This window comes from Papaver somniferum, chromosome 1 (genome assembly GCF_003573695.1).
Source record: "Papaver somniferum cultivar HN1 chromosome 1, ASM357369v1, whole genome shotgun sequence".
Taxonomy (NCBI): domain Eukaryota; kingdom Viridiplantae; phylum Streptophyta; class Magnoliopsida; order Ranunculales; family Papaveraceae; genus Papaver; species Papaver somniferum.
In genome coordinates this window covers 133679041-133696737 of record NC_039358.1, presented here as the reverse complement: position 1 = coordinate 133696737, position 17697 = coordinate 133679041, and the positions used below count along the sequence as shown (strand labels likewise).

Here is a 17697-nt window from a genome sequence, read left to right as displayed (position 1 = left end):
TGTATAATATACACAACTTCGCAGTTAAAAGAGATGAAAACTCTGTTTCAGATACTATAGCTAAGGATGCTAGCGTCAATAGTAATAGTTTATGGTTGTTTGAACCTCAAGACTTCCAATTAAGGGGTTTGAAAAAGACAATTCCTTGTAGCTTTTTTAACTTTAATAATGATATCTCTTTTATCTAAAAATAAATAGATTTAAAAGTTCTTTTTAATAATATGTTCTTTTTCTTGTGCTTTACATTCGTAATAAAATGAGTACAAATCGAGACGTGAAACACCGCTGTTTACATTTTAAAAGTTTATTGTTAAAAAAATGATATCACTATAGTATAATGGCAAAGTCACTGGTTGCGATATTAATGACCTGAGTTAGAAACTTATCAACAGAAAAAACCTTTGCTGATAAAAAGAACAATTAAAAATTAGTAAACGGTATAATGAATTTTGTATATCAGAATGCTTTATTTTCTTGTAGGTTTGTAGTGCATCGTAAAAATGTCAAACTTATCCTCTCTTGTTATTATAGAATATCGTAAAACTGTCAATGTATTAAAATTTGATATCTCACCATGCATTATTTTCTAGTGGGATTGTAGAGCATCATAAAACTATAAATTTATCCTCTCTCATTACAGTGGGAGGTATCTATGTTATAATGTCTTCTATATGTAGCATGAGCCCAACACGAGGTAAAGCATCAGGTACAAATGTGTCGACAATGATAGACAAAAGGTGCTTAATTCTAATGTCGTCTTTTGAGACACTAAGCATAAATGGGTAAATCATCTGCTATCGTGTTAGGCCAAGCACTATGGTGTGAGGTTTTTCTTGTTCCCTGATTGATAATTCTTGAATGACCGTATAACAAAAGACACAGACCTTAGAATAGACAAGAATTATGATGATCAATATAAAATTTGGGATAACAAGAAATATCAGGTAAAAGGTAGTCTAACTGAGCTCCACGAATACCTTAATGAAGACTTCAAAAGTCGTAGAGTAATACAAATTCACAAGGAAACTTAGGTATTTATAGGACGGCTCTAGCCGCAACTAGGACATAGAAGTGTATGGATTGAGATTCTAGTTTGCATAGAGTCATCTATCTATAATGATTAACAAGACTAGGTAGCTTACAATCAAATCTGAGTTGTTGAACTAGTTTCCATGTTTACGAACTACTTGGACACCAAGTAAGCTCAATTTACATTGGTCATGTAACCATGTGAGAAGTTTTCCTTGAATTGCAAAGAAGATTTAGCACCCGCATATTTATCAATATAAACTCTTTGCACCAAATGGTTATCTCAAGAACAATGGTTAAGTTTTCTGTGAACCATCAAGTTATCATGAAGTTCAATAACTCTCAAAGACTAAATCAGTTCGTCAACTGCCCAAAACAATTTGTGAACAAATTACCGTCTCGCAGTTCAAGAACTTTTTATATTTTAAGTTTGCGAGTTGTACAAATCAGTTAGTGTACTTAAGTTACAAAAAGTGTTCACGAACCTCTTAAAATACCTTTTTTTATACTGATCAATTCGGTTTGTATACTAGGGGGGTTCAAAAGTGTCCAAGGACATCTCAAAATCAACCATTTCGCCAACTAACCGGATCAGTTCGTGTAAGTGAGTATTTAAGAGATTTAATTCATCAAGTGTATTGTTAATATGCTCCAAGTTCGTGTACTGACCAAACCATTTCGTGAACATGAAAATAACTTGATGTCTCCTATGAACTTCTTACGCAATTATAATTTGTTGAACAATAAATTGTTTAGAACTTGATTGAACTATAATTTGAGATTTATCAAGTACTAGCTTGAACTCATAATTTCTTCTTTACAATATTCATCATAATATTGAAGTCATACCACATTGTCTCAGTAAAGAAAATGGTAGAAAATATGAGTAAATAGGATAGTCAGTCTTTACATACCTTTGTTGATAAAGTCCTCATAGGTGTCTCCGTTGTTCTCCAGTCTTCAATCTTCAAGGTCGATTGGTAAATTTTGATACACAACTACCATGCTCTATTTCTAGTCCTGGGCTGAATTTAGTAGACCATAAATCAGGATACAGTTTTTATCAACTAAATTTGACAACAAGCTTGACATACCAGAACTTGTGAGTATACTTCGCTAACAATTTCTTTTTTTAAATAAAATTTCTTTTTTTATTGAAAAAAATTAATTACAATTTTAGCTAGTGTTTTCGCATACTAAGACATTGGAAGGAAGTCGAGCAACAAGCTGGGCTCCAATCACCTATCCCGTGGAAAAAGAAGCACATGAAGAAGGGAGAAAGAAGATAACGAAAACAAGCTGGAAGAATTGAGAGGAAATGGATTGATCAGATGAAATCCACTTCCCTCACCGAGTTCTTCCCCTTGCCAAAAAATCGCCTCTTCGAGAATAACTAGCCCTTTTTTTTAATGTCCAGCAATTTATTTTCAGTAATTTGCTCCCTAGGAATTTAATCTTGCCTGCTGAAGTTTTAAATTTTGTTGCAGGTTGTTGGTTAAAGTGATTTCCAGTCAAGAGTTTGGATTTTTCATCAAATTCTTTTTCAAGTTTTTACTATTTTTTTTTTGAACCAGCAGCACAAGATCTTATCTTTCAAGAATTCTATGACACCTTCAAATTTCGTGTAGCAACATCAACAAAAGTTCTCTCAGTAGCACCATCGAAAGAAACCATGACTCTGGTACCGTTTCTCATTATAGTTGCAACCACGTCTCGAAAGATTCAGACACAAGCAGTTAAAATAACATCAAAGACACCAAGACCGATTTCGAAGAAGACCCGTACCGATCCATCAACCCAATGATCATTAATTATATTTGTTACCAGTGTTACCGTTACTATGAAAAATCATTGACAAAAGGATGGATTTATGAATCCTATTGGACGTTTGTCAACGATTTTGCTATGATTTTGAAAAAATCCTTGAGAATTGGTTGGATCCTTGGGTCCTAGTATCTTTTTTTTATAAAGTTGTTATATGGTTTGGATATGTTACTTTTAATCCAGATGTCTTGGAATGAGTTAAGAAATGGTAGGAATCCTTCTTCAGACCAGGCATGAGACTATGTTATTAAGTGGTTTGTATATTTTAATTGACTATTTGAAACATTTGAAATTGTCGTACAAATCGAAGATCAAGTCAGTCCTATAACCACTCCATGGTTAGTACACACGCTTGCTTTTCAGAAAAACGGAGGAAGAGCCCTTTTCAATATCAATGTTACACACCATATATTCTCGAACAATATTTGAGCAGTTAAAGGGGTACCATTTTATTTGGGGGTGTACCAATTTCTTACCAAAAAGTGTTTTGTTTTACAAAACTAGTCATAAAAACCCAAGGTGATCAAACTTGTGGTACAAAAACCCCACTCAAATGTTGGGATCCATTAAAACTCCATCGTAAACAAAATTGATACAAAAACCCAAAAATTTAAAAAATTGATACAAAAACCCCAAATTTAAATGTTGGTTTCATTATAAAATTTGATGAAACCAAAATAAAATTTGATGCAACCAACATTTAAATTTGGGGTTTTTGTGTTAATTTTGTTTTGATGGGGTTTTTGTGTTACTTTTGTTTTAATGGGTTTTTTGTGGAAAGATGATGACACCTCTGAGATTATAACTCGCGGACCGTTTGTTTTATATGCAATTTGGTATACCCCAAGCAAAATAGTACCCCAACAACATTATTGGAGAAAAAGAAAAAAGAAAAAAGAATTTGAACTACGTTGTGAAACGGGGGCGGGGCTATGCCAAGTTAATCTAACGCCGCCCTCAAATGCCCTAAACCGCACGAGTGACGGCCTGGGAACAAGTGAATGACTTGCGAGAGACGAGTCACACTGTACGAATCCCTATTTCATTTTTTTGAAATTTTTTCACAGTAACATGCTAACAGCAACAAAAGAGAAGGAAAATCCTCTTTGTTGATGAGGACCAACTAGATGACGAAGAAAATTCACCCGGCAAGAAGAAAATCCAGGGTTTCAAAAATGCGAGCAATATCTTCTTCAAATCTTGCCGGTTCTCTCAGTTTGGTATTAATTTTAACTTTACATAAATTCCAACATATTCATATTTTTCTCCTTAATTTCCCTAATTTGATAGAACTCGATAGAAGTCATCTGTTTTGTTTGACATGCTGTTTTTCTTTTAATAAATTTGAGTAGAAAGTGTTTTAACTTTTGAATTATCGTTGTTTGTTAATATAGACTGTTTTTCAAAATCAAATTCTGATAGCCTTTACCGTTGCAGGACCAATTTAAATATGATGATTATCAATTGGCCATGCAATATGACACTGTTGCTAGAAAACTAATTATTGTTGATACATATGTAGCATTGGGATTTTAGATTGTGGTAAATTAATTAGGGTTTAATAAATTAGACCGTGGTAAATTAATTTGGGGTTGTTTTTCAAATTGTGTATTCAGATGGCAAATATGAAATATAAGCATGATGATAAGGGTCTTGGTCTTTACACAAATTTTGAAGAGTTGTACGGCGATTCTCATCATCTTTCAAAAGCAGAGAGATTTAATAATAAGTTGCGTAAAGAAAACATTGAAAAAGCTGATCAAGGTCCTAAACCTGTTGATAGTGCTATGGTTGATATTGGCAAAGCTGAAGTTGATAATGACGAATCAAAAGATGCGTCTATAGATGATTCCAAAGGGGAGTCTATAAATGCGTCCATAGATGAATACAAAGGTGAGTCTAAAGATGATGCGGATGCCAGCATTGGTATAACAGAAGTTGATAATGATGAGTTTAAAGATGATTCTAAAGGTGAGTCCATAGATGTGTCCAAAGAGGAATTTGAAGGCGAGTCTAAAGTTGATGCGGATGCTAGCATTGGTATAACAGAAGTTGATAATGATGAGTCTAAAGATGCTTCTAGTAATGAGTCTAAAGATGCATCTAAAAATGACGAGGGTGCTAGGATTGGTATAACCGAAGCTGATACGAATGAGGTCAAAGATACGTCTAAAGGCGAGTCTAAAGATACATCTAAAGATGATTCTAAAGGTGTGTTCAAAGATACGTCCAAAGATGAGTCAAACAGTGAAAGGACAGATGCGTCGAAGGTAGGTGCGGATGCTAGCAATGGTATATTAGAAGTTGATAATTCTGATTATGATGATGACGGCAACAATGATGAAGATGATAATGATAATGATGCTGCTGGACCTAGTACTGGTTGTAAGACCCGGAAAAGATGTCGTGGGTTCAGCGATATTGAAAAAGAAGATAGCCTGCTTCCCTTTTCTTTGGATATGGCAAATTGGACAGAGCAAGGGTTATGCATCAAATGTAAGAAAGGCGACCAGGTCCTTACTTGTAGTGCTAATGGATGCTGGGTAGCTGTGCACACATCTTGTTTGTATGTCACACCTAATTTTGATGACAATGGGTACTTCTACTGCCCCCTGTGTTCATTTAAGCGAGTACTTTCCGAGCTTGACCAAGTGAAGAAAGAAAAAAGTGTGGTAAAAGAGAAGGTTCGCATTGCTAAAAGGTTACGCAGCCTTTTTATCGGTAGCTCAACTGAGGAAGACTTAACAGTTCACGAGAAGGAATTGAATCATTCAAGAATAGATGCAGAGAGAAACTGCTGTAGCTCTAATTCTGGAAGTTGGCAAAGAGGTAGTGATAAAGCAATTTTTGTTGGATTAGAAAATGATCAACAAGAAGCAGTGGTTACTACTGGAGGTGCTGCTGGAAATTTAAGGATAGATACATGTTTGGAAAGTGAGAATAATGTTGTATTGCATACTGGTGGAGGGGAGGTTACACAAGACACTGGCTGTCCTCGGCGTAACAGCATGGAAGATCAACACAAAGACATTCCTATTCTCAGCGAGTTTGATAATCCTTCAACACGAAGGAAAGAAGCAGAAACTGAGATGGTCGACAAACATCAAAACTCAAAAGAATGGGAACAAGAAAACCAAGTAGAAGCTTATGCTGAATCTAGTAACAGAAATTTGTCCTGCGCAGAAGCTGTGGCTATTGTGCATTTTGAACAGATAACTCAAAAAGACTTGCCTATACTCGGTGAGTTTGGTAGTCCTCTAACACAAAGTGAAGAAATTGAAAATGAGATGGTTGAAAACCATCAGCACCCAAGAGAGAGTGAAAGACAAATGCAAGTGGAAACTGATTGGGAGTTTAGTGAAAGAAATTGGCCCTGCCGAGAAGTTGAGACGTCAAAGAATGTTGCTCTGGCAGGGACGTCCTCTACTTGCCTACAGAAGGGCATGGAAATTGAGAAGGAGATGTCCTCTACTTTCCTACATAAGGGTAAGGAAATTGAGAAAGAGATGGTTGAAGAGCATCAACGCTCAAAAGAGAGTGAAGGAGAAATGCAAGTGGAAACGGACATGGAGTATATAATTGGAGATTCGCCCTGTCGAGAAGCTGAGACGTCTATACAGGCTACTCAAAATACACCTTTACAGTCAAATAATGTTGATCTGGTAGGGACATCCTCTCCTTACCAGCCTAAGGGATGCAAGACCGGCAGGAGAACAAAATCCCTTGCCAAACGCCGGTAAGTTTCTACTTTATTAAAGATATATTGTCTCATGGCTTGGAAGGTAAAGTAGACTAATAAAATGTCTAAAAATTTTCTTTTATCACGCAGAGCAAGGAAACTACCCAAACCCAAGCGCAATCCACTTTCTTGGTCAGTGGAAGAGGAAGACATGCTTAAGGTATAATTCTTTTGTATTCCTTAAAAGTTACCCTCACCTGATGAGAGGTTTAGTAAATAGTAGACAATATAAAAAGTTAAAAATAACAAGTGTTTTGCTTAACTTCTCACATACACTTTCATTGTTATATTTTTCCTCTCGATCATTACCGCTTCTGTACCTTTTATCTTTCAACGAGTAGCGATCTGTTACTAACCGATGTTTTCAACTAAAAATGACACAGAAAGGAGTAGAGAAAGTTTCATGTGAGGTTAAGAAAAATATGCCCTGGAGGAGCATTTTAGCTTTTGGTTCGTCTGTATTCCACACAACTCGAACACCAGAAGACCTCAAAGATAAATGGAGGACAATGACTAAAGGGAGACGACACAGGTGACTGTGTTTTACATCTGATTCTGGAGGACAAGTTGGCTTCAAGTACATGAATTTTATGTCAACTCGCACTAAATACTGACCTACATGAGATTATGGGAAAAAGAAGAATGTAGCAAAATAGGAAAGGAAAAGAAATCAAGAGGAGCGGAGAAAAGTGATCTAGGATTTTTTGATTAAGGTGAAGTTGCAGGTGTCTTGATGAACTTTTTTTGGATCACTGGTCTCCCTGTCTGTGAGAGCCAGTGGCTCTTGAAGGGGCGTCTCCTTGCTCAATATGCTGACTGGGTGATATGAGTGAGATAATGCTTTTATTTCTACAGACCATGTTTATAATTCCCTCTAATTTAAAATGTAAATTTGCTATCAAAATGAAAGTAGTTTCTGTTTATCTTGTTTATGCCAATAAGGCTACATCAATTTTGTGTTAATATTATATTCAGAAACTGTAGCCGGTGTTTTTTTTCCCGTTAAACTGTAGCCGGTGTTGGTTCGTACTACTTTGTGTTGTTTTCAGGCAGGTCTATAACCTCCTACCACTAACCAAGTATGTGCCAGAGGTCGAGTTTAACTATGAACAAATGCTAATAACACACAATTTTGCTTGTCAGGTGATGTGCAATCTGCAGGAATGGGACGTGCTGTTCAAATTTCAAGTTGTATTAGTTTCTTGAAGTACATTTAACAAATTCTTGTGGCATTATAAACAAAGAAAGAAATGAGTTATGCCATGGAGTTTGGTTCAGTGGGTGGGAAGCTTCAAATCCATCCTACTGATCATTCTTCCAAACAGGAAGTATTCCTTGAGCTGCTAATCGTTTCTCAACCCAAAACACCACATGTTTTGCTGTAACCTTTTTTTCATCTATTAGAAAAGGTTCAATAGTGCTCACTTCATTGCCATAGGATGTCAAAGAAAATCCTTTTGGTCCTATAAGCAATAAACAAAAGCAATCAGAAACAGACATATTATATACCTCAGTATGACATTTTGCAGAAATGATAATTCAGGTACTTTACCTGTAAGGACTCCATCTGGGAAGAAAGCCCAAAATGAGTAAGGAGTGTCATTCTTCACAAAGGAACCTTCCAACTGTTATTTGACTAAGAATCCATCAGAGAAACACAGATGTGTAGTTTGTGGGTACTAAAGTAAATATAATTCAGCAATTGTTTACTCGTATTGAAAAGTTGAGTCACTTAATGCAAATTTCGATCTTATGGCATAGACCTGTATTATATGAGACAGACAAACAGCTTTTGGCAATGAGTCCATCAACACTAACCTTGTTATCACTGAAGAAAAGCTCAGCATCTAATATATCAGTCTGGGCTTCAAAAATAGCCTTCAGTGAAGGAATTACATCCTGTTCCATCAGTTCAGGTAAAGGTTTTGGTGGAGCTTTGGCAGGAGCCTTTGGTTTTACAGGAGGAGCTTCTTTTTCAACTGCTTTTGGTGATCCCTTTGTTTCCGAAGTAACTAGAAACGGTATAAACTAACCAAGTCACTCTTTATAATAAAATTATGAACTTAGAAATCTTTGACATAAAACATGTTTTGACGTTTACTTCTTTGGAGCATGAGTTGTTAAGAGATTATGGTTTCCTAAAAATGTTCACTGTAAAAAAATATCGGAATGAGATTGAAGTTCAAGTTGAAGCGTAATCAGTTAAATGTGTTTACCAGTAGCCGAAGTAGATGATTCTTGCGTTGCAGAACACAGGACGACACGTCCCCGTGTCAATTTATGTATTTTTTGTCCATCATCCCTCATTGGCAGAACAGAAGAAGATATTGGAAAGATAGAAGAAGCTTTAGTGAGCATTGTCGAAGGACAGGCCATTTTAATGCAAGGAGAAGCCATTTATTACACAGCAAGCAGGATAGGCCGGCAATGGAAGAAAAGAAAGAATTACAATTAGATGTAAAAAATTGTAGATACCGGCTATACCTTTAGCCTAACTGAGTGTACTTGGTTGACGGAATCTTACTTCTTGAAAGGTAGAAGGAAATGGATAAACGAAGTCATCATTACCCATTTTCTTGGGGGAGTTTGTCGAGTTAGCTATTTGGAATTGGGTGGTGGGAAACAAATTGGCAGTATTCAAAGTCTAATTTGATCCCCATGTTTCCTATATTCTTTATGGATGAGTGAAATTAGTCCATCTCTCACTCATATCTCCATCGTGTTAGCGTATCCTTCTATCTATTATCATGAGCTAGAGCCTAGTAGGGAAATGACTTTTTCCTTGCGTTTGTTTCACCCTTCGCAATACGGCAATGAAAAAAGTCTTGGAAAAATCAAGTCGGGTGCTGTTACTTTCTTTTCTAGTGGGGGATGTAAATTCCAAGCATGAGAAGGATTGCAGGCCGACTTATGACCACTAGGGCATCACTGATCCAATCTAATACAACGTATAACCATAAGAATTTTCATACAAGGATTTCGCAGTAAAAGTCTTCTATGTGGGTGGTACGTCGTCATCTCAACTTGTAATGATGTGAAGCCCCCTTCTTTATAATGTCTCTATAGTGCTTTGGTGACTAGAAGTAGAATGCTAGAATTGAATCTATAGCCAATTTCCTGAACTTCACCTTCTTTATTCAAAATTTCAAACCTACAAAAAAAAACACCTTTAATATCTAGCACAAACACTTTTTAGCACTCTAGTGTGAAAATTGCAGATGCTTGCTAATACACTGCTTGAGTTCTTGAGGATAGTTTTTTTCAGTCACAGGCTGCCTGTTATAATTATAGGGGTGGTAGACAGAAATTAAAAAGGCAGCGAGGGACCATTGAAAACCGATAGGTCGAAGAAGCAACAGATATTTATCACTCTCCCTCTACGTTTCATCTATTTTATAAAAAAAAAATTCTAGTTTTCAGTTTTTTCAGTTCTTCGGAAGGAGGAGAAGAAGAGGGAATATAAAAAAGACGGGAGTTAACCGAAAACTGCGGGATATTAGTTGATTGGTTGGTTATTAATTCGATCCTAATAATAAAATTAAAAAGAAAAAAAAAAGAAGAAGAAGAAAGATTAAAGAAAAGGTTTTTACTTCTCAATTCCCTCCTTTCTCGTCTCCGCAGAATTTTCTCTTCCCCTCTCTTCCTTTCTTTCTCTATGACTGCACAAAACAATTTTGATTCCTCAATCTTCTCTTTTTTTCAGAAACCCTAAGTTTTTTTATTTGTTATTTTGAAGACACCTGAAACTTCCGGTGGATTATTATTGACAGCGAGTAAGGGATTGGGATTTGTTGTTGATCTACTTCAATGTATCCCAAAGGTTTGATTCATGTTTTCTCAGATTGTTCTCGTTGTCAATTTATGTTCATGGCATTATGAATTCCAACTTTTGTAGGTTTTTGCTTTTGTGATGATCTTGTTAATGTTCTTGAAATTTAAGGTAGTGTAGGAAAAGTATTATAATTTTGACTAATCAGGTTATTGTCTTGATTGGTAAATTTCAAAAACGAATTGAGGATTCAAAAAAACTTTCTTGACTATTCGTAAAGGAAAAGAAAGAAATAATGTATGATTACTTCAATGCTGTTCTTTTCGACTTTTATTCAAATTCTGTGTTTCCTTTAAAAAAAAGTTATATGTAGATGATTCTTCTGGGGATAGTTTGTCGTGGACGACTCTGTCGTTGAAAATGCCTGTTTACAGCATGGTTGGATGGCCAACTTTTTTAAGGCATGCATACCACTCAGCCTCATGCCCCTTTGCGTTTATGATATGAATTGTATAAAAATGCTTGCTAATAGGTTCTTTTTTTTTTTTGAATTGTATAGAGTAGATATTTGTCTATCATCATGTGAATATAGCTACCAATCAGAAAATAAGTAAAAATCAAACTTAGTCCTGAAACTGGTTGAAACCTCCTTCCTAATTAGTTTAGGTAACGATGGGTTTTGGAACCTTGGGGCTGTTGACTTCTCCTTGGATAACTTAGTTTCACCTCTCTTTACTTCCCTTCTTATTGTAGGACTTTTGACTTAGACGCTTGGAAATGACGGGTGTCATGCTTGGTAATGGGTTACTTTCAGCATATACACTGTAGACGGGTAGCAAATCTCATTCGTTTGGACCCCAATCACACATAGAAGTAAGTTCTCTAATCGTTTGAATTTATTTTAGCTAGTGACATGTTTATATCGTGTTGTAGCAACATTATCACAAACTCTTATTAGATCAATAATTGGTTCTTGTTAGGATCATTACTGCTGTAGACAAAAGTCCACCCAATTATCATTGACATATAACGAAATGACTGCATTTTCACAGATGGGAGCACTAGACGAAAGATCAGTACTTCAATTTGATGATGAGAATCTTTCAAGTCCATCAGTTCGTTCAATTGATAGAACGACAGATTCCTTAGATGCATTGCACCCCAAAGCAAGTTCACAAGCTAATTTTACATGTATGGGAAATCCAGTACTCCGGAGCTTAAAGATCGTGATCTTTTCGAACAAATTAAACATACTTATGCCTTTTGGCCCTCTGGCAATCCTAATACATTATCTGACTGGCAATCATGTAAGTTGCACTTATCTTTAAGCAAATTTGTCACACTTTGTATTTGTTAATGCTCCAATTTTTTCTCTCTCGTGGATTCAGGGATGGGTATTTTTTCTGAGCTTAGTAGGAATAACACCTTTGGCTGAGCGTCTGGGTTTTGCTACAGAGTAAGGGCCTATCGGGTCTCCCTGTATTAATTGTGTTTTTAGCATTAGTTGTTATAGTTTTTCCAACATCACAAGGACCTGAGACAGATTGGGTTTATCTGTTGTGTAGGCAGCTAGCTTTCTTCACTGGACCGACAGGTAACTAATAACCTTTCTCCTGTTTTAACTTCAGTTTATTTTCTGGTTGTGAGGGTTCATATGGTAAGGTGCAGTGTATATATTTAATGTCATTCCTTACATGATGCTCAAATAATGTTGTTTAATAATCATTTTAGCTAGTTGATAAACATAATATTCATAGTGATTAATCTGCATTTATTCTTATCTTTTTGGCCATTCATAATACATTGAATTGAATTGGAACATACAGTTGGGGGTCTGTTAAATGCTACTTTTGGAAATGCCACTGAATTGATAATATCAATTTATGCATTGAAAAATGGAATGATGCGCATCGTACAACAATCATTACTGGGCTCAATTTTATCAAATATGTTGCTGGTGCTTGGATGTGCGTTCTTTAGTGGTGGTGTCGTTTTCTTCAAGAAGGAACAAGTTTTTAACAAGGTAAGCATAACCCTCTTTCCAAAATCTGCTTCTCTTAATCACGCTGACTTCTTCATGTTGCGGATGATGAAAACTGGCATTGTTGCGCCTCCATTATGCAGACAGCTGCTACAGTTAACTCAGGATTGCTCCTGATGTCAGTTATGGGCATACTATTTCCAGCTGCACTCCATGCTACACACACTGAGGCGCATGACGGGAAATCAGAACTGGCTTTGTCAAGATTCAGCAGCTGCGTAATGCTGATAGCTTATGGAGCCTATCTCGTTTTCCAGCTGTTCAGTCACAAGCGTTTATATGAGGTTAGACACTTCAATGCTTTCAGAAATCATTTTTTTTAATTGCAGATTTGGTTAGGTCTGTCTACAGATGAGAGAAGTCCTTTTTATCCTCAGAATTTCTATCTTTTTACACATTTCTTTGACTATTCCATGTTTGTAGTTTTACTATCTAATTTCTGCATCTTTTAAAGTATGATCCCTAATCCAACACATTATATGTGGAGCGTCGCACACTTAGGCTGCGGCTGTCTAGTAATATTAATCAGTCCATCACATATTTTGTTGGACGGTCTTCCTTAGGGCTTCTCATTTTACAGAAATCTTCTAGTTTAGATTTATTTGTTATTCGCTGTGTGTATCTCTAATGTGATGTTAACTCAGGGAGAAGCTGGTGATGATGACGACGATGAAGTTCCTGAGATCTCTAAATGGGAATGTATAATATGGCTTGCAATTTTGACAGCTTGGATCTCAGTCCTCTCTGAATACTTGGTTGATGCCATAGAGGTTTGTTGCATTAGTGGCCTTTTCTCCCCAAAGAGATTACATGATAACTTCCCATGTTTCACTCTATGTTTTCTCTTAAGCAAAGGACAATTTTATTCTTTAGCCAGATACCATGAACTGTAAACTTACAAAACCAGTCCTAGTCTAATATCTGGGCAGTCAATGCTGAAAGAGAAAAACGGTTTATTATGAGCTGAAATGGTGGATTTCGCTGTCCTTCTCATCCTAGAAAATTTTGGATTACTTTTTCAGGGAGCATCTGTTGCATGGAAAATGCCGATTGCATTCATTAGCGTTATCCTGCTACCCATTGTGGGAAATGCTGCAGAGCATGCAAGTGCTATTATATTTGCTATGAAAGACAAGCTAGTAAGTTTGTTAACATATGGGAGTATTAGCACTTTACAAGTTTGAGTAGAAAATAATTTTTTTTTTTTTTTTATGTAGGACATTTCTCTGGGAGTTGCCATCGGGTCCTCAACGCAGATAGCAATGTTTGCGGTAAGTATAAACTTTTTGTGTTTGCTGACGTTTCTAGCTTCGTCTGGAGCTTGGGTTCCTGTCAGTTGACTATTCCTTTCTCTTCTTTTGTGATGTTTTTTGCTTTCCCCGTTGATTTGCTTTTATTTATTTTTGGATTTTATGTCTTGTAATGTTGCCTGCAGATTCCATTTTGCGTGATTGTTGGCTGGATCATGGGGCGCCCAATGGACCTAAATTTCCAAGTTTTCGAGACAGCTACATTATTTATAACAGTCTTAGTTGTAGCCTTTTTGCTTCAGGTTTGTTTTTGAAACCAGTTTTCTGCACACCTTATGTGTATCAACATTTATGAGTTGGTAATTTTTTTCCTTCCAATTTGTAAATTTCATATTCATGTTAATTACGGTCTCTATGCAGGATGGAACTTCCAACTACTTCAAAGGGCTGATGCTCATTCTTTGTTATTTCATAGTTGCTGCCAGTTTCTATGTACATGTAGACCCTTCTTCAATCGGTAAGTTCCTTTGTAAAATCAACATCATGTCCCTTGAGCACTTGATCTCTTTTAAGTTTTGAGTTTGTTGGGTCATTCACCAATTAAATGCAATTAATGATTTTGCATACAAAAGGGCTTTTGAGTTGAAAGTTGAGATCCATTTGTTTTTTAAGAGGCAGTTCGATATCTGGTAATCTAAGACATAACCCTCAAATCATGAAATTAGTCTGCTAGATCTGCATTTTAAAAATGGTTAAGGTACCAAATTGGTAGAATACTAAAACACCAAATTTCCCTTTTTTTGTATTTTTATATAATGGCTATACCACATTTCCTCTTCTTCCTTTCTCCTTAATTTTCTAACTAATTCATTGTACGATAATACTCTCTTCATGGCCAGCTTCAGCTCCCCCTCACATGGCCTCTACGCCGCCACCACCACCACCACCATCGCCGCCACAATTATCACATCTCTTAAAGATCCAAAAAAATGAGTTTAAGAGATCCTCAAAGACATTTTTAGAGAGAAAGAAATAGATATCTAGGAAGACAAACTGAGCTTGTGAAGAGTGATAAAGGAATCATCAAAGAAATTGAAACACCGTGAGATAAAATCTTCATATGAGAAGAAAAAATTATTAGTCAGAAAAACTATCTATACAAGAAGTGAAGATATTGCGAAATTAGGGTCGATGGTGCTGTCTTGTTTGTTGTTTGTTGATTTTACACAATGAGTGAATTGTCCGCAAACAAGAGCACTGTTATTTCGTAGTCCCATTAAATGTGTTGCCTTTTTGCACTTTTACGTTTTCTGAACATTAGCTGGTCTTACCTTCCTTTTGTAGTCTGTAGTTTTGTTTGATTTTGTATTTTGCATTCCCTGCTTGTTGGATGACTGTACACGCTGCTACTGAGGAATTTGCAGGGAAGTTTTACAGTATGAATTTCAACTGATGAAAAACATGTTTCTGCAGAGGATAAGAAGCCTTCCAAGGCATAAAGCATTAAGGAGGTAGATCATGTATCAATGAGATATTGGATCCAAACAAGTAGTCGCTTGTGGCCCATTTACATTGCTGTATAGTATTTCAACGATTCTCCTTTGCTGCTGCTGTCCAGGATGGGTTGTAGTTTAGTTCATTTTTCTCACGAGGTTACTGACATGGCCAAAAATCTGCTTATACTTCTCTGGCACACCATATGCGAGGAGAAGATGTCATCTTTTTTAATATAGACCCCTTAATCACCTGTAAATTTTGGGAGGAAGAAAAGTTAGAGAAATTTGAACTGTAAGAAAAATGTGATGTGAGAAATCAATTTTTCTCGTTCAAATCCTATGTGAACTATTGAACTATTGCTACTGGCATATTTTTAGGATAGTAGATAAAAAAACAAGAAGACACTTGCAATTTACAAATACTACTTGTCTATACATATATAGGGTCGGGGTGCAGCCTAATTCAGCAGCATTCATTTCAAGGAAAACCTTAGTTGCACAAGCGGCCTGTTTTTTTTTTTCCCACCAAAAGCTGGTTGCTTGAATTGATATCCTCTACGTTCACTTTGTTTGTACACTTTTTAGGGATTCAGCCATCCGCAATTTGATGGCAATTTTTTACTGTAGGACATCATAAACTTGATGAGGTGGCTAAAATGTAAAGATGAAAGACTTTCAGTTCTTCTAAATTCTTTTTAATTTTTCTCTGAATTTCAACATTATAAAATCCTTAGAATATATTATTTTTTCTTCGAACCTCGACTGTCTGGTTAGTATTCAACTGTGGGAAATTGAGATGAAATTTAAGGACGGCAATATCAACTTAAAACCAAGAAAGGAAGGCCCTTCAAGTTGTAGCTCATTGATTCCCTCTCCACCTTCTGTCTATATATATAGAGTTTTATGCGTTGACATTTCTTTCTCTCATAGAGATTTGGAGAAAGTACGTAAGAAAGAATGGCCAGGGCTTTAATCTCTATTCTCCGCGGTGGTGTTAGAGGTTATTCTGAGATAAAAATTACCAGTTCTGGAAATGTATTGATGCTAGTTTGTATCATGGTGATATCAGTTTCAGTAGTTTCAATGATCATCTTTGCCTGTGGTCGTCGAGATAATTCTAAGCAGAAGCCTATGAAGGGTAAGAAGAAGCCTAAGAAGGATCGAGGATCAACCTGCGGTGGTGGTGGCGGATGTGAGGCGGTTGTGGTGGGTGATTTACAGATATTAGTATATGGATACTAGTGAAATGATTTTTTGTAAGGATGTAGAAAAGAAAATATTCAACGACGCTGTATGGAGAGTCGTATACATAATTTGCTTGAGTAATATGCAGAGCCGTATTGATTGTTGTCTTGCAGATGGTTTCAGGCTTTAGAGTTTATACAGAGCAGTATTCTCGATCAATTCGGTATGTTATAATAAATATACTACTGCATTCCTTTATTTTTACACTTCTTCGTTAACGAGGCATTTACGACTGTAGAAGTCAAATTCAGCAGCACCTCGTTATTGTAAATTAATTCGTAATAAGTTGATTAATCATTTATAATCAACACATTTTAGTATTCTGGGAAGAACCACAGAAGTGCTACAACTCAAGCAGGTTTGAAACTTTGAAAAAGGTCGTGAAGGGGTCATTGTAATGGGTTTAGCGGCAGCTCACAACTGAAACCCCATGTGACTAGGCCTGGTTTACATGCCAGATTTGGCATATTCGTTTAGCTTTTGTAACTTTCAGCAACTGAATTGAATTTGGGGTCTTTGGTCTTTGGATGCTGTAATCATAAAACTGGCATAAATCTCAGTACAAAAATCAAATCGTGGGGTGCGATGTGGAATATGAAATCCACTTATTCCGAGCTTACAAACAAAGATGTCCACAAAAAATAAAGTAACTACGACTTGTGTAGTGATAGTGAACTAAATTTATCGTTTATCATAAAACAGTTTACAAATCATTATCGTTTATCTTATCGTAGAGTCGTAGACCCACAATGGGGGGAGGCTTGCAAGTTGCAGTAGCTTTAACTATTAAGAATGTCGACTGAATAAAAATTTTGGTTTTCGATTCAACATTCTGAATATATATGTGGCCAAACAGACATATGCTGTGTATAAATAAATATCTCAATGATTATGTCTCCAGCAGCCTTATAGATTTCTATATATCATCCACATTTCTTTCTATCGGAAAAGAGTTGAGAATTGGTTGCAGCTTGAAAGAAAATAATGGTCAGGGCTTGGAATTCTATTCGCGGTGGTGGTGCTAGAGCGTTTTCTGGCATCATAAATACCAACTTTGCAAGCCTGTCTATGCTTGCTTGCATGATTGTTCTATCAGTTTCAATTGTGTCAGTGATTATCTTTGCATGTGGTCGCCAAGATGATCGAAAGCAGAATCTAGGAATTACTGGTTAATCCAGTATTAGGAGAACCGGTTACTCTATAGTCCAGCACCGGAAAACAATTATCCGCTGGTCCAAAAACATGTTTTTGGACCAGAATTTTTATTCTCTCATCCAGCACACGTGCGAGTCCTTAATATCCTT

The 17697-nt window shown here is 36.3% G+C and overlaps 3 protein-coding genes across 6 annotated transcripts; 2 read left to right on the top strand and 1 right to left on the bottom strand.

Moving 5' to 3' along the window:
* The first annotated feature begins 3903 nt into the window (after positions 1-3903).
* On the top strand, positions 3904-7555 carry LOC113301428 (remodeling and spacing factor 1-like). Its single transcript, XM_026550208.1, has 4 exons — positions 3904-4073; positions 4470-6589; positions 6683-6752; positions 6976-7555. Exons 1-4 carry the CDS (start codon positions 3981-3983, stop codon positions 7126-7128), a joined length of 2436 nt encoding a protein of 811 aa, XP_026405993.1. The 5' UTR covers positions 3904-3980; the 3' UTR covers positions 7129-7555.
* A 193-nt stretch (positions 7556-7748) lies between these two features.
* On the bottom strand, positions 7749-9165 carry LOC113301462. Its single transcript, XM_026550238.1, has 4 exons — positions 8809-9165; positions 8411-8604; positions 8145-8217; positions 7749-8055 (listed from the first exon to the last, which is right to left on the bottom strand). The coding sequence occupies exons 1-4, from the start codon at positions 8987-8989 to the stop codon at positions 7895-7897; spliced, it is 609 nt and encodes a 202-aa protein (XP_026406023.1). The 5' UTR covers positions 8990-9165; the 3' UTR covers positions 7749-7894.
* Positions 9166-9673: 508 nt separating this feature from the next.
* Positions 9674-15859, top strand: LOC113301434 (vacuolar cation/proton exchanger 5-like). 4 transcript variants are annotated; one of them, XM_026550219.1, is made up of 14 exons: positions 9675-10174; positions 10329-10412; positions 11115-11234; positions 11414-11668; positions 11750-11817; positions 11927-11955; positions 12188-12384; positions 12486-12686; positions 13047-13172; positions 13425-13541; positions 13620-13673; positions 13838-13954; positions 14073-14169; positions 15126-15859. In XM_026550219.1, the coding sequence occupies exons 4-14, from the start codon at positions 11414-11416 to the stop codon at positions 15149-15151; spliced, it is 1287 nt and encodes a 428-aa protein (XP_026406004.1). In that variant the 5' UTR covers positions 9675-10174; positions 10329-10412; positions 11115-11234; the 3' UTR covers positions 15152-15859. The 4 variants fall into 4 exon arrangements, with proteins under 4 accessions (XP_026406011.1, XP_026406004.1, XP_026405999.1 ...); XM_026550226.1 differs by lacking the exon at positions 11115-11234 and having other exon boundaries at positions 9674-10174; XM_026550214.1 differs by lacking the exon at positions 9675-10174 and having other exon boundaries at positions 10181-10412.
* Positions 15860-17697: the final 1838 nt, after the last annotated feature.